At 36.6% G+C, this 18433-nt stretch overlaps 1 protein-coding gene across 2 annotated transcripts in view; it reads right to left on the bottom strand.

Moving 5' to 3' along the window:
- Positions 1–17045, bottom strand: part of LOC118431793 (ras-related protein Rab-3) — a 24597-nt gene extending 7552 nt beyond the window's left edge. The window contains exons 1-2 of one of the 2 annotated variants that reach the window (XM_035843132.1): positions 16862–17045; positions 13794–14018 (exon numbers count right to left, since the gene is read on the bottom strand). In XM_035843132.1, the coding sequence (XP_035699025.1) occupies positions 13794–14018 (225 nt within the window). In that variant the 5' untranslated portion in view covers positions 16862–17045. Of the gene's footprint in view, positions 1–13793; positions 14019–16397; positions 16601–16861 lie in introns of those variants that run through there. The other variant, XM_035843131.1, reaches the window with a different exon arrangement.
- Positions 17046–18433: the final 1388 nt, after the last annotated feature.

Below are 18433 nucleotides of genomic sequence, written 5' to 3'. Positions count from 1 at the left end.
ACCATCCCCCCCCTCGGGCGCTTTGCGCCCTCGAGCTTGGTCGCTTCGCTCCCTCGCCTTTACCACTACGCTCAAATTTTATCCTAGCTAGAACCCTGGCTAGGTACAGATTCTCATTTGTTTTTATTTTATTTTGGCCAAAATAATCCAACAAATAACTTAAAGGTTTAAAAATGCAAAAGAGAAATGCATCCGTACAGTGCTATTTTCAACATCATATGCTTAGACCTATAATACAGGTATACACTGTACATGCACAATTTTCTTTTCAATTGAAAATAAGGGTATCACGTCAAAAATTATTCCACAATAATTTCATCACTGAGATTTTAGATTGAAGATTTGATGTCCCTTGCCAGTGCTAATTATGCGGTCGACCAAAAAGGTTTTTTGGGGTCTGCAGGCTTTTGCTAGTGTCGGTTAGGTTAGCGTAAACACAACATTTCTTTTCTTCAGCCTTAGCTTACCCAAATGTTACATGCTGTTTATATGTAGTTTTGGATTGAATATGCACAGCACAGAAGTGTTTCAACCAAATGTATGACCTCCGCGCAAAACAATTCATTGACGTCAAGTTCTCTGCCATTAACGACAAGGACTAATTATCTATTAGTACCATAACAAAAGAATTGCATCAGGAAAGCTCGCCTAATTAAACCGAAGGTCGTACGTGCATCAAGTATTCTCTTAGAGGATCTCTGTAATTGATAGGAATCTGCTTGCAAATACGGGGCTACCTTCAGTGTAATACATCTCCAGTGCATACCTATTGTACACCCCTAATGTGCCAGAAAATGAAAGTTGTGAGGCAGGGAAAGTGCCAGATGGGGTCTTTAGTTTCTAATTCAGGCCGGGCAAATTTAAAGCCCGACATTGACTGTGGGCCTGCTTCATCAAAATTGATGCACTTCATTTTCTTGCTAAGCATGAAAGTTCATCTGTGTTGGTAGAATACATTATAGAAAAATGCTAACACTTTAGATATACATCCAACACTGGAATTGACGGTATAGGGAACTTACCCCCATACATTTCTGGACCTTTTTCATTCATTCTGTGAACTAGGTGTTAGCATCATTTTTTTGCTGTTGTATTTGATGAATTTTTCTACCCATTTGACATATGTTGTCCAAATGATGTCTGGATTTAGGCTGTTATATAGTGCAGAATGATAGCACTGTATTGCCTTGAGTAGAGAGTTCACCTTTATCCGTAAGGTAACCTTTATCCGTTTTTTAAAAAACAATGTATTTAGGGAAATAGTGAAGTCGACAGATGATGGTTTCTAACTGTATTTTGAAAATAATACAATTTGAAACTACCTTCTATCGACTTGATATTTCTGGATACCCTATTTAGCAACACAGCAGATATAGGTTACCCCCGCGGATAAAGGTGAACTCACGTTACCTCTTTCTTCCGCTGGAAGCCATGGTTATACAATTGTAATGTACATTGAATAGTACCATCATGGTAATCCCAACTTCCCCACATTCACAGATGGACAGTAAGTCACTTTCCTCTTAAAAATACAGAACCAACAAATTGTAGAAAAAGTGGGGCTTTTTGTCTTCCTCTGCTTCCAAAAAAAGAAGTCAAACCCAACCTATTTACAAAAAATACCCTCGAGTAGTCTATATTCTTACAATAATGTTTATCTTTGTTCATTGTCACATCTATGTTTCCACTATGTACTTGCAATTAGCCTCCGGGCATGAACTTGCAAATAAACTTTCCTTATTATAATATTTGACAGCTAACGATACTCTGAACACACCACTAGCAAAAATCAATGCAGACTGCCACCCACTGTGAGTTTGATAGAGCAGCTGGGCTAGACCTGATAGGCTGTAGACAGCTCAGGCAACCTTATATCTTCATATTACAGAGGGTTACATGCTTTTTTTTTTCATGAGGCTTGGCAAGGTATTCGCTATTTTTTGTAGTCGGCTCTGAATCAACATATAACGTTAACAACAAAAATAAATTGCTCATATTGTATTGTTTTTGCTACAAAGCATTGTATTTGTTCTCACGAATGCAATGTTGAGCGTTATTGACAAATATCATGTAACCAAATCATTGCCTAAAAGGCTTGATTTAGAATAGAGCACTCAGGTGTGCTGTTGTTCACAACTTAGTTTCGGAAAATAGGATACCAGAATCTAGCACAGTACATAAAAGAATATGCTTATCAATTTAAGTGTTGCCAGCCCTCCAAAATTTGCACTGAGCATTGAAAACCCCACCCTCCATACAGAGCCTCTTTGAATATTAATGTTAAGCATCGAGAGCCCCCCATGCAGACCCATACATTGAAGAACAGAGGTTAATTTGCAAATTGCTAAGGAGGATAACGTATCATGATGTTGTTTTCTTGACCTTTCTACTCACTCAAAAAAGTCAAATTCACTCTTACTTGTTTTAAATAAATTTTCTGAGTTTTTTGGTTTTACACATTCTTAAAAAAAAAAAGTTAAATCTGATACTTCACACACGTACATGTTATATGTCATCCGTAAAATCGTATTCCATCTGACCTTCTATACAAAGAATGAGTGGTCCATATCACAAGATGGTCACATGCGTCTCCTAATCAAATAGTGCCATAGGGAAATACGTGTTTCTGCAATATTTGCGTAGTTCTCTATAGCTATGTAACAAAAGGGAAGACAGATCATATCTGACAAAAATAAAGACATGGGGAAAGCCTAAAAACCTATGGATGTTCCAGCTGCTACATTTTGTAGAAACAGTAAAAATCCCTTGATATTATGAGGATCATTTCTGCATCATAATTCAGAAAGTGCTGACACAAAATTGGCACAGGTTTCAGGCAAAGAACCACATGAGAGTACAATTAAAAATCAAACTTAGAAACAGGCTGTCTTCAGCTTTATTTCTTTTCCCGTTTCACTCATTCTTTGGGAGTTCATTTTGTTAATTTTTTGTTGTTGAATGTGTGATTTCAAGCTTACAAAAGATACATGTTTGTCAATTTCATGTCAGAAAGTTTAGAATTTTGGACAGATATGGTGAAATATCTGTTTCTACATGTGTGATAATCTGAAGATTTTTCACAAAAAATCTTGAGATTTTTTACAACGATCTTTGAAATAATCTCAAGATTTTTTCCATAGACATCAAGAAATGGGACTTTTCAAAGAAGCTTTCAAAACATCTTGAGATTTTTGCAAAGCATCTTAAGATTATTCTAAAACATCTCAAGATTGAGTCAAAAAATCTCAAGATTAAGTCTACTTTGACTGGTATGGACAAGGATTGGCACGATGGTCGCTTGCCCGATTCAAAGGAGAATAAGATGGCGGATAACGGCATATCTGCCCGTGGCGACCATTTGGGGATTGGTGAGAATCTATTTTTCAATCAGCTTAATGCTACTGTGATGTAGGAAAGGGCAGAGGAACATGACAGAAATGGTTTGCAATGATGAATGGATGCAGCAACAGAATATGGGGAAGGTAGAGGGTGCTATCCAATATATGACATGGGGTTGATATTTAATCATACATTTTCACTTTTACCAAGAAGCATGAAGCCAAAATATAGAAATAGACAACAGTATTTGTATCAATATGTATGTCTTTTTTTGTGGCCTATACTTATCATTAGCTTAGTTGGGTAAAGATGTCTTTCATTCAATTCAATTATGGTATTCATTTCCTAAAAAATTAAATAATAAATGAAATAATGAATGAAATTTCTTATCCATTCCTAAATTTATTGTGTTTAGTGTGTTGGCATTTCTAACTGTTTTTACAAGGATTCTCTTTTCATGACAGATATCAAACCTCAGTGTTTTGATTTCGAAATTTTGCGACCAAAGATATGCCGTCTGGAGTCGTACCGCGTGAAAGAGAGAGTGACATCAGGTGCGTGGGCAGGACGACATGAGATCCAGATTAGACCAGTCCATCTCATTTCCACAGCCCACCATCTGTACGGCATGACCTGAATTCTACAGGAGTCGTTTGAGTCATGTTTCATCAACATGCAACTCAAGAACATGGGTGATGATTGTGAAGTTCATTTGAATACTCATGTTTCATAACGCAATTTTGTTCCATCTGTATCTGTATCTATATGGCCGGTATAACCGCCCTTCGCCATAACACACCATCTTTTTGCATATTCCCTATGTTTAACTTGATACTGCATGACCTGAATTCTACAAGAGCTGTTAGTATGAGTCACATCTTATCAACATGCAACTAAAGAACATGACTGACGATTGTAATGAATATTCGGCTTTCTTTCATGTTCCATTTAACACAATTTTGTTCTGTTTGCATGTACCGTAATGTTTAACTTGATACATAATGTAGTCAGTTCTTGTGTTACAACATCCTGTGTTACTGGGATGGAAATAATGCTATCAAATGTTAACATTAATGATTTAATTTTTTTTTTGTGTATGTATATGACAGAGCTATTAGTTGTTTACACTTGCAAGCATGCTGGGAATTTATTTCCATTCCTTGCAGACATTTTAAGGTGAACAGAGTAGCAAGCAAATAAAAGCAGTGGGCAGGGAGACTGGAATATGACTGTACTCAGTCCATGAAACTGAGTGCACCAAGTAATAAACTGATTTCTCAGGCTTAAATTGCTTCTCTCCACTTAAAGCATCCCTTTTGACATCCAAAAACCAACTGCACCGAACTTGACTGTGGCATTAATTTTTTTGTGCAAGTAAAACTGGAGTTATACACAGGATGTCTGAAACATTGTCAGACTCCATATTTGTGCGTATCCAACGTTTATGAAAAATAGTACTGATAATCCCAAGAACCATTATAGTGCTGTGATCTTACTCCCAACAAAAAGTCATTGTCTATTGCTGGGAACTTAACAGATGGCACATAGTCATCACATGTTTATTAAGGACATTTATATTGTTATAGCAGCAAACATGGAGATAAAGGGACTATAAAACTAGACTAAGTCCAGTTCCACCATTTAAGTGCCTCTGGTGCAGTTTAACAAATGCATGTTTATCATAGACCTTAATGATGTTTTCCAAATACCTCAAAATTGGTTACAAAATACACTTCTTGGGACAAAATTTTCTACTTGCTTAGAAAAAAATATGACATTGGCAACTCTTTGCAAAATTAAAAGAATCATCATTTCAAAACAAGAATGTTCAAGAATTGTGGTACCCGAAAATCTTAAAATTTTTGCATTACTTTTATTCTTACAGTGACCAATCCACCAGAAAATAATGTTGCAAATATGTCTTATTTTTACAGTAACCATTCACCAAAAAATGATGTTGCAAACATGCCTTTAGATTATTTCACTTCGGAATCCCTGTTATAAGATATATTTCAACTACTTAACATAAAACCATGTGAAAATCTATTTTACCCTCGTGCTGAAAAATCAAATCCCAGTGACATAAAGTTACAGTCAAACCTGTATTAGGGGCCACCTCTACAGAGGGGCCACCTGTCCATAGTGGCCACTTTTTGTCGGTCCCTTGGGTATTTTATCTACAAGTTGCCACCTCTATACAGAGGCCACCTGTCTATAGTGGCCAAATTTGTCCGGTCCCTTGAGTGGCCGCTATAGACAGGTTTGACTGTACTTGTGACTTGCAGCAGCTACCTGCATGTAAGCCCCTCCCCAGCATACTTTATAGCTTATAGCTTTCACTGATGATAGGGGGTATTCAACCCTGCAGGCAAATCGGTCTGGTTGGGCCACATTTCTAAATGCATCTCCCTCAGGGCTTTCCGTTATTACTGATCAGAAACAGAGTTGTCTGTTCAACTGACCTCCAAAACTTATTAAGGACAACAAGCTATTCTAAATGTCGGTTAAAGCACAATGCATAAAGTGGTCATATGGATAATTTTAGAAAGACAATTTTCCAAGCACTAAGTATATAATATTGGTACATAGAGTTTAACACTATATCAATTCTTCGTTCTCAAATATTTTGCAGGAAAATAATTGAGATTAAGAAAATTAGAAAATTAAATGGTCAGCAATTCACCAAATCACTGGTCACTACTGACCACAGAGCCAACAGAACATTGTGTTCTCAAAAGCAAGTTTTACAATCTGACACATGGTACTGAAAATACGGCTGTTATTATTCTTTTTATGACTAGCTTTTGAAGATGAGATTTTCATCTAGGGGCAACAACATTCTTACAAAAAAGTTATCAATTACCTCCAGAAGGGATTACTTCCAAGTGTCTCTAAGCTCAGAGTATTTAGATACTCTTAAACGTAAGCACAGTGTGAATAGGAATGTTGTTCCTTCTAACCTATTTAAAACAGTTTTACTTTCCAGTCAAGATAAGGATCAAGTCTTAAGTGTTAGTTACCTTTCTTCAATCTTTGTTTGCCCATGTTTACCAGGGCACCTGTTCTTTATTTACTGTAAACAAAATGCTGAACCAAAGGCGAATATAGTCTTTGGTGACCACTGAAATACTAAACTGCCCCCCTCCCCCTCAAGCTAACCAGTGGACACATTCAGGTTACAACAAGGTCAGACAAGGAACAATCAAAAAAGAAGCTGAAATTTTCCAAGCCGATTCTGTTTGATAAAAAGGAATATCTACCACCCGATTCCCTTTCAAGATGTGAGCTGATTGGAAATCACATTGAATAAATGGTAGAAAAATAGATAAGAATACGTGACATTTTTTACATTTCAAAATATTCCATTAGAATAGCCCTAAAGCTATCCGATATGGCCGACTGGTTTTTGTCCATCGACGATGAAATGATCTCGAGCAGGTATTCATGTTTCTGTCTTCCTTTACCTGACCGCGGCCATGACGTCTGCGACGTTTTCTTCGTCACAGGCTTGCCAGCGAATGAATCATGGCAGCGGCGGTGAAAAATCGGAATATTCCAACTGTAACAGCATTAGGTCTAAATTATGCATGACCCTCCTGAATGGCAGGTGGGCGTGACAGGGCGCTCTGGCCGTGTCGTCCCCGGATGCCCCTTTATCATTGGTGCTCGGCCCACCCAACTGGAAATCCAATCTTTTGTTACACGCATTCCGATAGACGAAGCAGTGGCATCACCTTTTTCATTCATCTCACAAAGTCCACTCTGATAACACACATATAAATAGACCCAATGATTTGCCTGTCCATTTTTTCATTTTCAAAGATTAAAAAAATAAATGAATCCCCAAAAAAATACAGATTTTGCTATCAAAAACCTGTAACTATTACAATTCAGAGCCATATACACATACACATATACAGTCTAAAAATAATTCCCTTCATTCAGAACATAAGTAACATATCAAAGGAAGGGATTCATTGAAAAAATTAGGCTGTTGTTTTTTGTGTAATTCAAGCCTTATATCTTCACCCCAGACGTTTTGAAAAAAATTATTTTCATCCTTTTTCGACCTGTCTGTTCAATTTTTTCTTGACAAAATCTGAGAAGCACCAAATAAATTTGTTGTTGCCTTTTAAGAAATCCAAAAAATCATATACTTCATTTGAATTTTGAATCATGCCATTGGTCCATGCATCAACAATGAATATTAGGAAGCCTTCATATCAATCATTATGAATAATCATGGCTTATCAATCATAACTTCAAATCAGGTTTCATTCTGTGCACCTGCAGTTGATTTTTCAACAACATTTCTTTCAATTATATGCAAGCCAAAAGGCAAGCCACAAGTATTGATATAATATATTGTATAGAGATATACATGTATGTATAATGATTACAAAGCATAGAATATTGTAACCATGTCACGAAATCATTTCTTGCGCAGATATTGCTAGGTATTGCATATTGCTTAAGCCCTGTATCAAATATCCTATGGGATATTCCATTTATAAGCAGGTAGAAATAATTTGAGATACAGTATCTACAATATTATGGCTGATGTCTAATTCTTCCTGAAAACGAGTTTGCACAACCATCAAACTCTGCAAATGACTGTAAACTCTTAATCTATAGTGGGAATTTCCTCAGAATCATTTTGTAAATGTTCAGTGCCCAGAAAATTTGGCTCTAAAATTTTGTCAACATATACTTAATGCAACTAAGTCATAAGCCTAATGAAAATGACTGTAAACTCGTAATTGAAAGTTGGAATTTCCTTAGAATCATTTTGATAACGTTTAATGACCAGACAATGTGGCTCTAAAATTTTGTCAACAAATGCTTAATACAACCTAAGTCATAAGCCCAGAGTGACTATTCAGACACTTAGTGAACAACATAGACTTGAACACATACACAATGGTGAGATCTTACGGGTCAAAACTCGTGACCTTAAACATCTCAGCGTAGTATTACACCTCTTTTATTTACACAGCTTTGCACCTAATCATTGACTTAAAGTAAACAGCGAACAGGATTTCATATTGTAAAGGTTAAAACGACAGATAAGTGACTCGGTAGCTAAGTGCAAGGGTCGCAGAAGTTAAAAGTTAACAACTGCAGTAAACATACTCGCGCTATTTTGTAAATTTCACCATTATTCTTAAAAGCTATTGCTATGTACAAGTTTGGTTTGTAATACAGAAAATTCATTTCCATGTGTTACATGGTTAAAGAAACTGTCAACCAATCAGGCCCTCTTTTATATCCTAAAAACAAGATAAAACAGCTTAGTAACTTTGAAACAGGAGACACAATTGGTCAACCTTAAAAATGCTCCAAAAAGCAGTTATTAAAGCAACTGGATAATGGTTTTGGAAACGGTCAGACGTTTCAGTCAGCCATCATTTGTCAGTGACACTGAAGAAATCCTATCTAACCTTCATTGACAAAACGTAAAAATGTTTTGAAGTTGCCAACTGTGATTAAGATATGCTCTTTCATGATCCTTTAGATTTAATACTTACAGCGTAGTTTGCACCAGAAGTGTCAAAAAGTACGCCGACGTGAATTCGTCAAGCGTGCACAGCGTGACCTGTAATTGTTCAGTCTTTTGAAATGCTGGCTACACCAATCATGATAACACACGACGGACATACTGACCTTCTCCAGAGTAGGATAAAGTCCAGAGTGTTCATTAACGGTAACAGTCTATCATTATGAAACTAAATGTACTGCATGACATTTATAACATGAAAGAAGAACACTTTCCAGGCACAGTTATCATTTTTGCATGCAGTCTAAGAAATTATCAATGGACAGTAGAGTAAAACAATGCAATTATACAGTAGAAGCTGCTTAACTGCACAGTCTATTTGCCATTGAATTTCGTGCAATTATCCGACTGGTGCAATAATGCAAAGTTATCCAGGTGGACTTAACCGGTTTGGGGATTCTGTGCAGTCAACAGAAGTGTGCGGTAATCCGTTGTGCAATTAACTGGCTTCTACTGTACTTGATGATATGATATGTCCTTCATGAATGGAAAATTTTAATGCACTATGAGGACTCAATGTGCCCACATTGTATAAACATTATAAATGCACTTAAGCTAATTTTTAATGTTGAAAGTTGTTGAATGGTTTTACTGTAATTTAATGGTACAAATTTTCACAATGGAAGATGCAGTGAATCTTTTATTCATTTTTAGACAAATATGAGCTGGCAATTCCAAGAACCAAATAATCAAATTTGATCAGCCTTAGACAACAACAAAGAAATTGATTAGGAGTAGCATGAATATGGCATGTCGGCTTTAAAACCAAGGTAACATTCCAAGGAGCCAAAACTTTGCTCCATTTCTGTACCATTTAAGTGAAAAATTAAGTGCCTTTGATAACTCTTGACATTAATGAGCCCAGTTGTTTGTTGATGTGGTGTCTATGATATAAAACAGGTCTCCAGAGCACTCTATAATTATCACAAGCCATGTGATTTTCTGTCACAGATTCTTCAAAGGTTTATAAACACTGTTTTGCTTATCACTGAACACAGGATACAGATGTTTACAAAGTAAACATGGACCCTACGATGTAGGTGGGGCCCGGCGTCTGACCAACATACTGATAAAGTGACGTCATATTACATTTACTGAATTTGACTTACATGTACATGTATATTCAGCTTGTAAAAAATACTGACTCCTTTCACTTTCACAAAATTTCAAAATGTTAAAATTTCCAGACAACTTTTAGTTAGAAAATGCCATTGGTAAATATATACACCTATTGGAAATCTCGAACCAACAAGGAAAAATATAGATGACACAATCGGGCTAGTACACATTAGGGAAAATGCTCGCTCAATCCGTATTTCCACTGGCTATGGGTCATTTCACCATAGTATGAAAGGTCAAAATATGACTAGTGTACAAGCCATAATACATTGTATAACTATAATCAAATTCTATTATATCCTTGTCTTCTCTTTAAGTGCAAAACAACAATGTCAAATGCAAAATACAGTAAAAACTGTACATTAAAATGACCAACTCTACACAAGGACCCCCTTACCAATGGAATCTCTTTTTAAAAGTCCCTTACTCAGATAATTTTCCCATTAACACAAGCATTAAGAATTCTGTCTATACTGACCACCTGTCCACATAGAAAAGATTTTGCAACCCCCCCCCCCCCAAGTGGTCTTCTTGGGCAGAGCATCATTACATGAACATGATATGAGAATATTCCATAAACCAACATGTATGCTTAATGTACTGTCCCTCGCATCCTGTTTTATTAGGCTTTAAATTTTCCTTTTATCATCCCCAGCCAGCTGTACTCTGTGATAACCTTGGTATTAACTTGGAGACACTAATATTAGGATGAGCCCCTCTTGGTAGGATTGCATTTTTCCAGTGTGTTCTCGCAATGTTTTGCACAGCTTTAACAGAAACAAATTGATCTATTATACATGATATGTATTACTTAGTTACATTGCCTTAAGCTAATTTTATACCAAGGCATACAATGTGACTTGTACATATTCATGAATGATTTTTGCAAGAAAAATTGATTCATGTTTGCCTTATTCCTCGTTACCTGGCCATCAAATATATGACTTATCTATTAATGAATAATTTCATCAGGTTGTAGAATCACAAGGTAACTAGAAAGGCAACATTTTCATGAAAATGCAGAATGTTTTCCCTGTAGCCTATTGTCAAGCTACTCACACAAAATACTAATACCATAAGGTTTGACATTAAGTAATGTGTAAAAAATTCAGTTTTTGATTGTTGCTTATATTTATTTATACAGCTAATATGCTTACATAGTGTTAAACTCTGATTGGTTCCTGACAGAAGACATTAAAAAAAACCTGAGCAGAAAGAATATGTTTCTCCCTACCAGTGAAGGAAAACATTAGAAAGGTTTTTATGTTTACGATCGACGTATTTATAAAAACAAACCCTGTAATAGTTACATAGATTTAATACCCTATATATAGCTATTCTGCACCATATGTACATTCATCCACTTAATATTTGTATCATGTTAGAATTTAGTTTATCTACATGTATTTAGACCACATTCATACATTTCATGTATCTAGTCTTTCTTCACTTGCAATTAGCCCCATGGGCATGAATTTGCAATAAAACATTACATAAAACATTACATTGATCCATTTCTCCTTCTACAGTCCTTTGGCAAAATTACCGACACATACTTCACACATAATTCAGTCTGCCCTTCAGTCTGTTTCAAGGTTAATAGTTCAACGCCATTTTTCATTGCAAAATCAATGCCGCAATAACCGCGGTTATTTTACAGGACATAGGGAAAATAAAAGAAGGGCATGATAATCATTTTATTTTGTGTTACGTCGTTGAAGGTTGGACATTTTGGTAATAAGATGTGCCTAATAATAACTTAAGCAACTGCATATGATTTTGGATATCAGTTACGCAAGCCATTGGATATGATTTTTATTTTCAAAATCATATAAAAATCAGCACCATATTCAGTTGCTTGAGTGTACAATCATTTGGCACATCATATTTAAGTAATTGTCACAAAGAATTTGTAATTGTCTATTTCTTCTAATGGCAAATGCTATACATAAATATATAAGCTAGACTTCTTTTATACATGATATAATAGCAAGTGAAAGAAATGAATTTAATCATAAACACTGCTTCAATCTTGTTAATAAACAAAATCAAAACCATATAAAAAATGTGCAGATATTTATTGGCAAAGAGGAAAGTGAATATTAGATATTATAGCTGGCAAATATGCCATCAACTGCTATGTTTGGTGTTATGATTGCACATATGAATTATTAATATTGCCTGGTTAGGCCAGGTGGCTGCAGCACGGACCTGCATCCTTTAATCTCCTCAATTATGCAGATTGGGGATGATTGACACATTGATTGGTATGGAATATGCTAATTAATTTATGCCACATACTGTCTTAATACTGGGGTATGCGTTAGTCATAAGGGGTCTTTTGGACAAGGGCAATATCAAAGACAGATTTGATGAATCAGATTTATTTGATATTTTTCATGACTTTTATTGATTATCAAAGATAGATACAGATTAGAAATCTATAGATTAAGTGTACAAATTCACAATTATATTGCAAGAGTGCTGAGAGCAAATTTGATGTTTTCAGGAAAATGTCTGCTATATTCTAACTCAAAGTCTATGTTGTCTGGATCTACTGTAAATTCCTTTATTTTCATTGGGACTTGATTTCACCATAGGAACAGAAAGGAATTTTTGCGCTGTTTTACCTTTCCTGGGTTTAAAAGAGTCTACTGTACTGTAATAACGCATAATGTAAACACATATGCCATTGTTTCACAGCTAAATAAAACCATACAAATAAAACCAGCAAACATTTAAATATTTACGGCAATGCAAATTATGCAACTTTTACTGAATTACTGATTTTGGAAAAAATAATACACCGATAGATAGCTTATAATAACTTGAAGAAAACCATACTGTTATGGCTACATTTCTTCCATTTTGAGGACAACTGTTAAGGATGTTTTGCCTAAAACATTTCCGTGTGCTCTACAGGAAGCCTTACCCTGTTTTTCTCTGAAATGTCAGACTTAAGAACTGAAGGTCAGGATAAATATGTTAAGCATGCTAAAAGCTGGTTGGATATCCAGCATTATACATACAACATATTTTCTTACAAAGCTCCAGGGATTAGGCTAAATATAGACAGGAAACATCTATCATGAATGCCCTTTTTCATTTGAATTTTTTTGGGCAAAACTCAAGAAAAGGAAGGAAAGTGATCTTGATCTAGTTTAGCTCACTGTACACACTTATCTTCTACTTGTCATGACAGACAAAACAAACTGTGTTTCAGTGGGTGCACTGTACCAGGAAAAATCCCCTAGCTCTTCTGAATGCCACAAAAAACAACTTAACATCCCTTATAAGGACTGCAAACTTTTCCAGTTAGCTTGAAAAATGCATCCGACATAAGCATAGACCAATGGAATTGCAGTCTCAGCCTATGATATATTATATAGGGATATATTATATAGAAATCCTCCCCCTGAAAAATTTATTGATTGATAACCCTCAAAGGACTATTTCCTGCACTTTTAGTTTTAGGGCAAGATTTACATTTTCTGCCTTAGTACAAAACAACAGACAAGCCCACACTGGTTGAAACATGGCGAAGGGGAACAAATCACAGCGTAGGGGCCGCCTACACTAAACTCCACTGGAAGAACCATGCATATATCAACTGAAGGTAGAAATACAATGCCGCAGAAATGCTTAGAATTAATCTACCACTAGAGATTCTAATTGAAGTCTCTGTCAGGAGAGACTAGAACAGGGATCTCCAGTGGTCAGCTCTGCCTTGTACGAATTTCTACCAACGTTGCTGATAAAAAAAGGAATATCTCCTTACCCAGATCTGAAGTTTGACTCTCTTGTCTTGCCTGAAAACCGTCTTGACCTTGAAGTCTATCCCTACGGTGCTGACAAACGCCGATGTGAAGGAGTCGTCTGCGTAACGGAAGAGAAAGGATGTCTTGCCGACACTGCTATTCCCGATTATGAGCAGCTTGAACATGTAGTCGAAGTTCTGGTCTGCCGCGTCCTTCTGCCATTTTGAATCTGCTGCAGAAGCCATCTTGGGGAGGAGGGAAGAGAGAAAAAAACAGATTTATTATTCATGGTAAGTACTTGTAATCCTTCTTGTGCGGCCAGCTTTTCCTTTATGTTTTTTTTTGCACCAGATGTCTTCAATACAACAATTTGCGGATTGATTTGGATTGAGCCTTCATGCCCCATTAAGGCTAATAATGGGGCAAATAAAAGATCTCAAAATCTTGAGATTTTGTGCTGAATCTTAAGATTTTTAGAATAAATCTTGATATGTTTCAAATTAGTCTAGGGATGTTATGAAAAAGTCTCAAGATACTCTGACAGCAATTTCAAGATGAAATTATTTCAGTGATTTGTACAAATTCTAACACTGTGATTTTTGGTTCAATGATGACAACAACAACAAAACACAGTGTCATGTATGATGTTGGTAATATATGTCATTTCTCAACATATGACATATGAAAGTAATGTGAACTAAAACCGTGACACTCGAAACCCTTGTCATTTCTTGCTTATAGAAATGTAGTCAAGGACACCTGTCAAAGAAGAATTGTGTATGACCTATAATCTCACAAAGTAATACTTCACATATAAAACAAAATCAGACCTTGTGATATAACGTCCTTGATCAGACCTAATTCATAGTGACGTCACTTTGTCTATGGCCTTTAGCCAAATTTCTTGATGGCCTGAAGGTCACCGAATTTTGAAATCGCATATTTTTCTCAAGAAAATCTCCGACCAGTGTACATCACAAACTCTCTAAATACCATGCAGTGTTTAACAGAATACTAGTCATATTCTGACAGAAAATATTATTTAGTGCTCACAGGGCAGATATTTACTTGCTCAATGACGCTGAGCTTTGCGCAGCCTCTTAAAATTCCTGATTCTGATAGCGCCAAGGTAATGGGAATGTGTCAGATTAGTTCTGCGTGTTTGAGGTCTTCCAGCAATAATAACCAACCCAAGGCTTATCACACACATACTGGCTAATGGTATTAACTTTATATGCCTTGGGGACAAACCAAGGACAACAACTGGGGACGGACAATTTGATGAAATTTTGCCAATTTTGAAGTGACTTTTTTCTTTTTTTTCTTTTTCTAAATCACGCAACTGTAACAAAAAATCCACATCGTTATGAAGGTTACTAAGGAATTTCTTTGGTTTTACGTTAAGTAAAAAACAACAAACTCTCAAAATACTGCCCTCAGACCATCAAACTATAAGACAGTGTTTTAAAGTACTCTCCAAGCAGAGGTTAGGCTCTGAGCGGTTTTGTACACTTTAGGCATTTCGTCAGGTTTTCCGAGTGGAACAGCGAAAATAGGCAAAATAGAAAGTCCCTAAAAATTTTTATAAAATCACACAGAGTATGGCCTCTACTTAGAGAGTAGAATCCAGAATCAGGCTGTCTTGAATACCTGAATATCTGAGTTGTGCAAACCTCAGGATTACTGATACTGCATTTATTTTAATACATCTCTTTAAATTCACTGTTTTTAATGCAGTATCCTCATGGTATCCTGAAATTTTATTATTAGAGTTAACTAAGTGCATTAAGGAAAGGAAATTCCATGGATATTTTACAGTACCTGGTAATGGTTATTAGTGATGCATTGTGTACACAGCTACATGTAGCCACTCCTATATCTGTGTGCACTATCAATAGAATTAAAAGCATGCCCAGAGAAAAGATAAACATAGCACAGATGGCAGTGACTACCTATCAAAGTGGTCGGCTAGCTTGAACTATCTCCATAGAAAAACACATGGTCTGGAAAATTACTATAATAATGGTTTTACTGCTTCTGCTTAAGTTGAAAATTGATGTGTCCTTGGAAAAAAAATTACACTGTAAAAGCGATGCTGACAGATTTTGATAAAAAAATGTCTGCAAAATTCACTCTGCAAGAATTGTAATTTAATAAAAATGCTCTGGACTCTCCAAATTATGAAGCAGCCAGCAAATATGTTTATTAGATAAATGGAAAATATCGTCACTCGATATTTAATATGCAGACAAAAATCATTGCTTTTGAGTGAATGAAACGCGATACTTCAAACAATCACTGCGCAGCACACAATTACCTGTCAAAAACACATCAATATTCGGTGTACGTGACCCCACGAAAATCATTCTCCGTAAAGTTCTCACTAAAACGCATATCATAAGTCATATACGATTATTCTTAGATGTATAATATACTGAAATAACTAAAAGCAAATTATGCATATACTCAACCCAGGTGCATGGAAAAAATGCATAAAAACATTAAGAAAATGGTACTGAAAATAAATATGGTAATGAAATAAAAAAAAGCATAGATCAAAAGCTTTGCTTTGTGGAAAGGAAAACGCGTCAGAAATATGGCCAGAGCCCATCGGACAATCTTACCTGGAGCCCTCCTTCGTGGCGCATCACTTAACGTGCAAAAGGTACGGCCCCTCGAGCAATCACCGGTAAGGGGTTACCTTTCCACCTTAAAGAGCGGCCCCTCCCCTTTTTTCTAACTCCCGTGTAGACAACAAAACACACGGGCAAAGCGAGCACACAACGGCGGCGGAAGAGGAAACGCCGCCCGCTTGGTATATAATATCCTGCGCCAAGCTCTGTTGGGGGTCGCTGATGAATATTACAATTCTTTCCACGTCCTTCAGTCTTCCCAGTGGCCCGTCAGAGAGTCGTCATCATGACGAAGTGCTCGAATGGCGGCCATGTTGCAAACCCACACCATTGAAAAACCTACCAGCTGCCCTTTTTCTTCCTCAAACAAGCCGCGGTAACACTACACCCAGGTAAACAAAGGTGTGGAATAACCACAGCTGGAAACAACAAGCGATTTTCACCTGAATGCTTACCTTTCTCTGTTTGTCGGAGTGTCAGGGCCCTCGGAAAACGTCTGGTAAAAACGCGTGTATATCTTTTTTGGAGAGGCTGCGGCTAGAGAGTACGTCAGCTTGGTTAGGGCGACTCCACGCAAACAAGCCTGGGAATATTAGCATGAAAATGACCCGGATCCACGGCACGCCTCCACCAATCAGCGCGCGGCTGGGACCAACGTCATCCAATCCACACCAACCACCTGTTCATTGTAGCCAATCAGAGGTGGACGTGGCCATGACGTCAGCACCACCTGCTACAGGGAGGATTTTTAATGTCCGTGGATTTTGTTACACTTTCACCTCGCAGGAAAGGTGACAATTCATAATCGTTTTACCATTTGGTAATTTTCGTATATCAAACAAAGCAATTTTTCTGTATCAAATAAATTAAGATGATGGTGTAATATAAATGAATAATTAGCCATTTCTGCTTTAGGAGACCAAATATTAGCTTTCTACAATTGTGAAAAGAATCAATAAAAAACGCATCTTGTCTAAATGAAAGGCTATGCCGCTTGGGTGTATTTATTTCGGATCGCTTGTATACAAAACCTCCTACGCACAAGTCTGATTATGACATCATTGCTTCATAAATCATTCATCATATCAAAACATTTCTGATTCCTAGCGAAAGAAAGCACGTGTTAGACCAACCAAGCTATGAAAAGCTACTGACCGGAACTGTATACATGACGTAATACAACGTCCTACACACTCGATTCTTTGTGTGAACGGGATATTAAATGTGACAAAATACACATTTAACTGGCCTCTAAACGTTGAGAAAAACATGTTTAAAAGATCCGTAAACTTTGATATACCCACAGAACAATATGAATCGTGTGATGATTCCGATCTATATCAAGAAATGACACTAAATATGAGCTTTTTCATTCATATTGAGAAAAAACGCATTACCTTTCTCACGCAAATTATGCAACATTTCGTTTATATAAGCGATGATAAGAACTTTTCAGTTTTGTATATACGTCATAGAGTAGTTGGAATAGATCCCAAAATACTTAAATTCCGTTCGCCTTTTTATCCCTGTCTTAAACTGAAACCTTAAGAGGCGCTATCCATGAAATCAGCTTAAGATTTCTCTTATCTTATTTCGTTACCGTAACGCCAGATGTTTTGTGTTGGATAATCGTTGACGTCAAAGTGACGTCGACGCTTTATCGATAACGTTGATCTATTAAGGATATTGTCTTCCCAAGCGTGGTGCCCATGCTTTGAATGGACGTTAGCCAACGTCTACGCAACCCACGTCGTATTATTGGCTTTATCGTTTAGTTACAGTATCTATTCTACGTAGGGCCACATCAAGTGAATTGTATGGATGACATCAATGATTTTCGCATGATTTCGAAAAGGACACAAGGAATTTTGTCCCCCTCAACAGTCAACGTGACACGAAAATGCCGAAAATTGGGGGGAAATATTGAGTGTTAGCATTGAGTTTACTCGTTAAAGTAACACCAGTGAGATAGCTATGAGTGTAGTTGTAGAAGTGACACTACATGTAGTTCGGTACTTGCAGAAGTG

The sequence above is a fragment of the Branchiostoma floridae genome, chromosome 15 (genome assembly GCF_000003815.2).
Source record: "Branchiostoma floridae strain S238N-H82 chromosome 15, Bfl_VNyyK, whole genome shotgun sequence".
Taxonomy (NCBI): Eukaryota; Metazoa; Chordata; class Leptocardii; order Amphioxiformes; family Branchiostomatidae; genus Branchiostoma; species Branchiostoma floridae.
The sequence above is the reverse complement of the archived record's forward strand: the minus strand, read 5'-3'. Positions and strand labels throughout refer to the sequence as shown.